Below are 9,154 nucleotides of genomic sequence, written 5' to 3'. Positions count from 1 at the left end.
TGTCACCACTGCTGTGTTAAGACAGAATGAGAGCAAAGGGCAAGCACACCCACTTCAGGCTTGCTCCAAGGGGGTGAAAGGAGTCAGCAAACTCCAGCTTAGCCCTTTTCCTCCTTCTAAGAACAGCTTCACTTTTACTGGGAATTTTCTTCCCCATGGGCCGCAGAACAGGAAGGTGTGGCAGGTTAAATGCATGGGATAAATGTCAGGGACCTCTGCTCCATCCTCACTGCTGGCAGGCACGTGGAGCCGGAGGTGGGAAAGGAAGTCCTGCTGGAGTAAGTATGGCCTCACAGCAAAGGAGTCAAGGAATCCTTTACAAGGCACATACTGATCTGGTCCAGGGAAGCCTTGGTAACCAGTGGGGAGAAGGGCAACACTTCCCACCTGCTGCTTTCAGCAAGGGACAAGATTTCCACACAGGGTTTCCTCCAGCCACTGAGCTGTGCAAGTCCTGCCTGAGCCTCACCCACCTGAGCAGAAATGGGCAGGAATGGAATAGTCTGGGGACAGAAGCAGGAGAAAGTGGAAATTTCCCATTGGACCACGTTTCTGGTCCATGGATATCAAACCTTGAAAGGTGATAATCAAATGGCCACAATTCCCATGCAATGCCTTTCAGGGTCCAAAAGCCAATGAAAGATGCCACAGGGCCTAGCAACCTTGCCCCACTGCATCCCTGTCCCAGCCCTCTACTGCATCCTGGTTTGATAGCAACTTCAGTGATGCTCCTGCACTGTGCCCAGTGTCCCCATTCCCAGCCCTGGGGCGATGACACAGGCAAAGGCCAGTAGCCTGCCTCTGTCAGTATCATACCTCCAAGCAACTGAGAGGCTTGGGGATGTTCTGCCCACTGTGCCCCAGCTGGGAGCAAGCTCATCTCTCCCTGCTGAGCACTCTCGCTAGCCGCCTAGCCTTAGCCACTGCCTTGCAGCCAGAAGGATCTCTTCCATGGAAACTGTGTTCATGAGAAAGTGCCAAGGAACACAGGCAAATGTTTTTGCATCAGTTTCCCAGGAATGACTTCTGCATTTCCACGCTCAGACCAAATCCACAAGCACCGAGGGAGCAAGCAGTGGCCTGTTTCCCCCAAGCAGCCAACAGCCAGCCTGGGTTAGAGCTTGTATCCCCTGCCTGGTTTCAGTAGGGGTTTGTGTGCTGTCCCCCTGCCCACTGGTAAATGGCTTATGCTATGGTTTTCTGGCGTCAAGCGGGGATCCCTGTTTTTCTAACGCCAGTAAAAACATTGCAGTGCAGAAATTCACTCAGTGGGACAGCCAGAGGGGCGGAAAGCTAGAGAGAGCTTAAAAGATTGGACACTCTGGACAGGGTGCTGGGACATCTCATCTAGGTCATGCTTTGCCTAGAAAGGTTGGACCAGATCATCCTTGAGGTCCCTCTCAACCTATGGAAGTTATTGCAAGGAAGCTAAGACATGGCCCAGTCCACCCCATCAACCAGACTCCCACCCAGCCAGAGGGGTAATTCAGAGCAATGCAGGCAGACAGCGTAAGTGAAAATACTTTATTTGACAAGAATAGTAAAGTAAGAACATCGGATTATACATCCCTTGATGCAGAAATGATAAAATGCAAAAGCAAAACCATCTACAGGGAACCCATAAGCAGTCCGGTAGACAAGTAACATCCCAGGGAAAAGCTGCATTCCAGGACTCTCTTTCATCCCAACAGTCATCCCAAAGAAACCAAGCATTACCATTTCCTTTGCAGCTATTTGCTCTGGGTTTCAGCCATTACACACAGTATCACTTTGAGTGCTGTTACTAGTATGAGAGAGGAAAAACCACCACCCGCCACAGGCTATGGCCAGAATTCACTTGTGTCAACATGAGGGTTTGTAGGAAAGGCCCCTGAAAATCCCAGTGAGAGAAATTTCATGGGCAGATTGAGTCAAGAGTGTTTCACGAGTTTGATATAGTTTACATGGGGGTATCTGGAAATCACGGGTCAGCACCAAAAGGTGAAATGAGTAACAAAAGGCAGCTTCTGCTTTTATATGGCTTGCAGCTTGAGCAGCAGAAGAGAAACTAAGCAAGTTTCTTCACTCGCTAGTGCCTCTCTGCTGAAAATGGTTTTCACGTTTCCTGGTTTTCCAGTTTCCATTTCTCCCCCCTTTCAAGGCTCATGTGTAGACACCTTTGATTGCAACATCCAGAAACAAGTGCTCAGACCACCACCACAATATCCAATGATTTCAGCAAACAGTGGAATGAGTTGTTATACTCTTCTCTAATCTTCAGAGAATCCCAAGGCAAGGAAAAAAAACCCCAAACCAACCACTCAGTTACAACAGGCAGCCCCTTTGCATAGCCTGTTACAGACAGACACCACTACAGCCGAAGGTCCCAACTGCTCAACTTGCAAAGGGCTCAGCGCAAACCTGAGGTGCTCTCTGCCAAGACCTGACATTTTCAGCCAGCCTCCGTGAGTTTTGGTGCTGATGTGCCACCTGTGGGAGCAGGGCCCCGCTTCTAAGGCACCTTTGAACCAATAAAACCTGAAGTCCCCATCTGTGTCTCCATTACTGGTTCAGACTACATCCATACCACTGTTTTACAGGTAGACTTTTGACCTGACTTCTGCCACACATCCTCTTCCTGTACTCCCCTGTACCTGCAAGAACTGGAGCCTGACCTGCCAAAGCACAGTCAGGTTTTTTATGCAATGATAAACACCAGTGAGCAGCTCTGTATGGTATATGCTTTCCTTGTGCTTTGCTCCTGCTCCATGCAAGCCCACCTTTGCTCAGCTCCCAGCATGACTGAAGCAGCACGTCTGGACAGCAACAGCTTCTAAGCAAAGGGAGTGAACAACTTTTCAAAGCAAGACTGAAAAGGCAGTGGGTGTCTCCCTAGTAATTGAAGTCTCCCTGTATACAATGAGCCTAATGAGAAACACAGTGTCCCCTGTCCCCTGCAGGATCCCACCCCTGCAGCGCAGGGTTCAGCAAAACCTTCGGGTCTCAACAAAAATCCAATCAAAGCCACAAAAACAGAATAATAAAAAAAAAAAGGCAAAAAAAGAAAAAAAAAGGCAGTGCTGAAGATGATCCCCAATCCAACAATGAGTGTCCCTGATTTTAACAGCCTTCAGCACGGGCCAAGGAAGTGCAAATTGCTGTGGTCAGAGCTGCTGGCAGCATACTCGCCAGAAGGAATTCAGTTCTTGGTTCTGGCTGAGAGCTTTAAATCACTGAAACCGGCTCCCTGGGTGTCAGCGCTTGAGGCTTTCACACGGTCACGGGAAGGAAAAGCAGGGTATCTGACAAAAAACAGTATTTCAAGCGTGAGTGAGACTCAGAGCCTGAGAAAGTCAGAAGGGAGTTTCCTGGTAGAGGACACACATTGCAACAGGCTTAAGGCAAAGAAAGACCAATTGGATGTCAGCCCTGATGCAAGTATCTCAGCACCGCAGGAGGTTTTATGGACAAATACACAGAGCAAATATAATACATGTCTTATAATAATGACGCACATAAAGAACCTACTCATCTGAAGATAAAAGAGGCTTTGAATCATACGCTATTATGCTGCACCCTAGTTTAATCTGGTATTAAATATATTGCTTATGATATACAAATTACTTTTAAAAGTTATTAAACTGTTACAACAACAAGAGTAATATGTGAATTCAAGTTTTATGCATGACCTTGTAAGAAAAAAACCTCATTTTAGACAATGTTGAAATGGTAACCTTTTACCGCTGTTAACATGTGTCAGCAGATTTTAAGGCCAGAATTTCTTTGCACAATCCAATTAACCCTTCTTTATTTCCGGGGGAAAAAACCCCAACCACCCTCCCCCACCCCTCCCCAAAAGACCTCAGGTGATGTTGTGGTGAGGCACAAACTCAGTGTGACATCCAGAAGCAAGGTTGTCTGAAGCCAGTGTTTTTTGCAGATGCCATCTGTGTAGCTCCTACCCTATGCAGAGAGCTCACTGGCAAACTCTGGTTCAAGTCATTCAAAGCCTCCTTTGAGGCTAAAAGAAATGGCATTCAGTGAATTCAGGTTGCTCAACACTTGCTCTGCACTCAGAGATGTTTGTTTTGGTCACTATAAGGGAAAAATATATGGTGATGTTCTCATTAAAAAACAAAAAAAAAACCCCGAACCAAATCTAATGCAAAGCGTAAACTTGAACAATTTTAGCAGCATTTTACAGTCCTTCATAAAATAAAACCAGGATTGAATTAAAAGGAATGTTTTCAACAACCTCATTTAAAATACCGAATGTCATGGGCAGTAATTGCTGATGCATCACAGTTGTAATCAGTACAATTTGGGTCCAGTAATTAGCTCAACATGGGGAGCACTGCAGCAAACAGATCAGATTCAACGTTTTCTGGCAAAGTAAGTATTTACAACTCCTATATACAGCTCCTGGACTTACAAAACAACGGAGAGCTAGAAAGTTGTGTAAAGTCAAGTTTGGAATTTAAAAAAAACAATAAAAGCACTTTGGCATGCCAAAAGAGGCCTTTTGTTGTTGTTGCTGTTCATTGCAACTGTTAGAAAACCAGCAGATATAAAGCATCAGAGAGGCCAGATGTCCTGGTCCACACAGGCAAGGTCTCTCTCCTTTCTGTGATGTTAGCTATTTGGTGAGCCAATATCCACTGTGATCCTTGTATACAGAGGGTACTTGTCAGTTCTTAAGACCTTGTAGGATAGCGTGTTTAAGCCGTCAGAGCTCATTGTCTCCCTTGTGTGAGCAATTCGGTCGAACCTGCAGAAGGTGGTGGGGAAAATCCAAACAAGGAAGGGGTGGGAGAAACAAAGAAAGAAAAAGACAAAAAACATTTAAACTACCTGAATTCTGGACATTTCTATAGCCTCTCGGGCAGCATCTCTTGTGTTTTAAGTACAACCTGAATATTATTAGTACGGGTCTCATAAACTCCCAGATTTGGCCAGCCTGAGCAGTGTGCAAAGGCATCTCTAGGGGATAAAATTTTAGCCGGGAAAAAGCAGACAAGCTTTTAAATCACACAGGTCCTTTTCCAGCTCTGCAATGGAGCTCAGGTTTTATATGCCAAAGACAAGCTGGAAACAATTACTTGGAGAGTAATTTGCTGCATTTAAGGAAAAAAAAAGAAGAAATATTGGGTAAAAGGTCTGTAGTAATGTAGTAAAGTGAGGAGAGCAAGGGGGCAGCTCACAGAAAGGTCAGCAAGGGAGCGGATGGCGGCAGGCTTTCCATGATGAGGCTTTTTGCCTGGCAAAGAGGAAGCCAAGCAGCTGGAGCAACAAGGGTGGGAGGCACCTTTTGAACTGGCTATGGGACGGGGACACGCACCTCTCAGGGTTGGGTTCGTTCTTCCTATCCCGGGAATGCCGAATCATTCTGCACTTCCCAGTGACAGCATCTGGACGCGATATCCCCATACCTTTGAACACCAGCCTGTAAAAATCAAGTGTATTAACCACCTGTGACAAGCAACAGATGTGGGATGCTCTCCCACTTCTTCCATAAACCACCACAGGGGGTTGCCTTTTTTTTCTAAGGATGTTGCTAGTCCTTTTGCAGGATTGCCAATGCTGAAAGACAGGGGAAAGACAGACCCTTTCCACACAGGCACATCATCATGAGGAAAAGAGATGTCCCCCTGCAAACACCAAGGAACTCCTAATTCACTGCATGCTGACCTACACCATTTGTGGCCTTTGGCCACGTTAATCTTGTTCCAGGCTGAAGGCTGGAATGCGTATGGGAGGCACATAGTTTTTAACCTATCTGGAAAAGAGCCAGAAGAGCATTCATTTGGGATGTTAAAACTGCAGTGCTGGTGAAAACCAAAGTGAATGATGGTGAAGGTGAATGAGGGGGAACACACGGTCAGAGCCACAGTGGTTCTAGCTGGGACCCACTGGGCAAGTGACAGCCTGCCTTTGTTCGCACGCTCTCCGCAAGGCACCTGCAGTTCATGCCCACCAATGCTAGAGAAGTACCTGGTTTCTTCACCCTGAGGGTGGGGAGGCACAGGCACAGGTTGCCCAGAGAAGCTGTGTCTGCCCCATCCCTGGCAGTGTTGAAGATCAGGCTGGATGGGTCTTGGAGCAATCTGGTGTAGTGGAAGGTGTCCCTGCCTGTGGCAGGGGGTTGAAACTGGGTGAGCTTTAAGGTCCCTTCCAACCCAAACCATTCTGTGATCCTTCATCTTTGTGCCTCTGTTTTCATTTCTACATAGCATCCTCTGCTGCTCAAAAATAGTCCCGAAAAGAGAGGATCACCACCCTCCTCTGAATGCCCTGCACCACTGGAAGGTTGTCTCTCGCTTGGTTTATCAAACAGAAGTGCTGAACCTCAGGAAGGTAAAAGCATTTTTAGGAAGACCCTTCTGGAACTCCAGAAAAGCTTGGAAAGCCCTGAGAAAAGACCATGTGTTTTTTTCATTGAGAAACATGAAGACAGCTTCCCAAATCTGCTCCCTCAATGACTTCTCACTCCCAGTGACTGCCCTAGGGACTCACATCCATGAGGTAGCATGACGCCATGTCCACCTTCTGCCCTGGTCTTCAGCCAGGGGTGGTCCCAGCCTGCCCCATGCAAACACCTTCCTCCTCTCTTGCAGTTCTGAGCCTTGCCTGGTTTCCTTCCGGGCAGGAAGCAACAGCTCATGGTGTTCTTTATTGCTGCTTACAGCCCAACAAACAAAGCCCTCCTGGGAACAAAGGGATCCGACACCAGGCTGCAGACCCAGGCAAGCCTTGGGCTGCACTGGGTGAAAGTCTTCTCCTTTCATCATGCCCCAAATCCCCTTTCTTCAGCCAGTGCTGAGAGACCCATAAGCATGCTGCTCCAACCTGTGCATTGGTGTGGATGCTTCCAAAGCTGCGTGGTGAACACGCGATGTGTGTGTGGGGCAGGGGTGGGATGTCTGTCACCTGGACCCACCTTGGGAGCTGCAAAATGGGGTGCCAGCACCCAGCAGGAAGAGCATGCTTTCACTGAGCCACCTCTTTCCCTCACCCAGAGGGGAGGCTCCTCTGATTGGGGTGAAAAGACATCCTGCACCCCCTCATCCGGGTAAGAGCAGCAGGTCTGTGCTCATCCCCACACTGGAAGCACTCCAGGTGCCAAGGAGGGTATTTATTTACCTGTTATAAATGTCATCATCTTCGCCACCCCAGCCCCAGTAGTTGTTTGGGAACCCATTGATCTTTGTGAACTGCTCTTTGCTCAAGGCAGACACACCTCCGAAATACTGATTGTAAGGCAGCCTGAAAGCAGAGAGAAAAGGACATTAGAGGAGGAGAGGCGCTAGCCGAGAAGCAGCCTGCTCACCCAAACAGGGCTTGCCACAGCCCCTCACCCCAGCCTGCAATCAGCCAGCACCCACCACAAGGCAGAAGGACCTGGTGGGCTCAGTCCCAAATACAGCTTGCAACTGCCAGTGGCCACAGCCTTTCACTTAGAAGTATGCTGTCCTCAAAGGACAGGCTGGTGAGAAGCACACTGCCTCACCAAAGGGCAGATGAATGCCCCAGCAGCAGCAAGGCATTGGAGGTGCCGCAGAACCTTCTCCTCCTGCGGCTCCTGGGGCTCCACAGTGCTCCAAAGGAAAGCTCATAGCCCAAAAGTAAGCCATCAGTGTGACCTTGCACACCCAAAGCCAGCTAGCTGCTGCTCAGAACAGGTGATAATTCACCAAGGGATTGGGGACTTACAAAACTCAGACCCACAGCATGAGGAGAGGGCCCACGCAGGGATCACCAGGACCTACTGCAGACCTTGCCTCTACTTCAACAAGCAGAAGAAACTCCCAGGGCCTGCCTTTCTGCTCTAAGCTTCACCTAGCTGCAAGAAGAAACTGCAGCTGCTGTGGTGCTGGTGACTGTCCCCCTCTGAGCAGAGCTAGTAGGGTCTGGAGTGGGGATGTGCAGGGGTCTTGCCAACGCCATCTTTAGCACTACCGGACACCAGGGGGCCACGACTGGTTTTCACTTTATAGATGAGCTTCTGAACTCCCCACGGGTGATTTGGAGTAGGAAAACATAGAAAGGAAAAGACACATTTTTGTCTACAGCAGCTTGCTGAGTGCAACTGTATGCTGAAAGGCATTTCGTTTGTGCTGCTCTCAGACATTAGGGCAGTTCCCTCAGTGGCCCAATATTGAACAGCCAAAAATACTTCATTTTGCTCTTAAAATAGCATCTGATGCAGTCTTTTTAAAGCTGCACATAATTCTCGCTGCACGAGTGTCTCACTTTTCAGACTGGGTGGAAACACTAGCTGTCTTCCAGCCTGAAACACAAGAAGGGATAGGCAGGCATCTGCAGAACTATGGGCTCGTATTTTTCCCTTGCTCTGCATTTCACTTTCCAGAAGCTGTGAATGTTAATAAACCACTCAGCTGCATTTCCCCCTTTTCTCCCCTCCAGCTGATCCGACCCGATCCCATCCTGCTCGCAGCCACCCACTCCCTACAGGAACACCAAGCCAAGACAGGCTTTTGCAAGAGACATTTTCCCATGCTTTCACAGAGGGTGGGGATGTGTAACGCTGTGCCTGGCCTGCTAGCCTAACAGCAACATGAAGAATGAAAAACCCTTCCAAAAGGCATCTCACCGGAATCCGAATTTATCCATGGATACAGAGAGGTGCCGTGGCTGGCTGTAACATTTGTAGGTGTTCCTGTCATCCATTGGGATGAGGTCTACATCACTAAACACAAAGCAATCATAGTCATACTCTTTCAGAGCCTCTGCAAATCCTATATTCAGCAGTTTAGCACGGTTAAACTCTTCCTCTCCATCCTAAATTAAAACAAAACCAAGAAAAAAGCAGTTAAGTGACTTAAATTTAACAGCTGACATCAGCAGTTTCTTACCTGCTGCTGGACACGGGTGTCACTGCATGGGGTTGGTGTGCCTGTGATGGACTGAGCTTGAGCCTGAGCATCTCCCACCACAGCATCCCACAGGACATCCACAGGGAGCCCCCCTGGAATGTTGCCCATAAGATAACAATATCCAAGCCAGCTGTAAACCGCAGGGGCAGCTGCAACGGCCGAGGAAAGGCTGGACCTGGCTCAGCTCCTGTTTCTTGGTGAAAGGCTCCAAGAGGGCTGGTTTGATACTGAGCAGTTCCTCCATCCCACCCCACACACAGGCATTTCAAGAGTGAGTTTTG

The 9,154-nt window shown here is 48.3% G+C and overlaps 1 protein-coding gene across 1 annotated transcript in view; it reads right to left on the bottom strand.

The window, feature by feature from the left end:
* Positions 1–1,510: 1,510 nt before the first annotated feature.
* The window catches only part of B4GALT1 (beta-1,4-galactosyltransferase 1), a 28,315-nt gene continuing 20,671 nt past the window's right edge, over positions 1,511–9,154 (bottom strand). The window contains exons 3-6 of the mRNA XM_062604440.1: positions 8,591–8,778; positions 7,120–7,242; positions 5,318–5,422; positions 1,511–4,747 (exon numbers count right to left, since the gene is read on the bottom strand). Coding sequence (XP_062460424.1) covers positions 4,612–4,747; positions 5,318–5,422; positions 7,120–7,242; positions 8,591–8,778 — 552 coding nt within the window. The 3' untranslated portion in view covers positions 1,511–4,611. The remainder of the gene's footprint in view (positions 4,748–5,317; positions 5,423–7,119; positions 7,243–8,590; positions 8,779–9,154) is intronic.

The sequence above is a fragment of the Pezoporus occidentalis genome, unplaced genomic scaffold, assembly GCF_034315485.1.
Source record: "Pezoporus occidentalis ecotype Australia unplaced genomic scaffold, CSIRO_AGI_Poc_V1 ctg86, whole genome shotgun sequence".
Taxonomy (NCBI): Eukaryota; Metazoa; Chordata; class Aves; order Psittaciformes; family Psittacidae; genus Pezoporus; species Pezoporus occidentalis.
The sequence above is the reverse complement of the archived record's forward strand: the minus strand, read 5'-3'. Positions and strand labels throughout refer to the sequence as shown.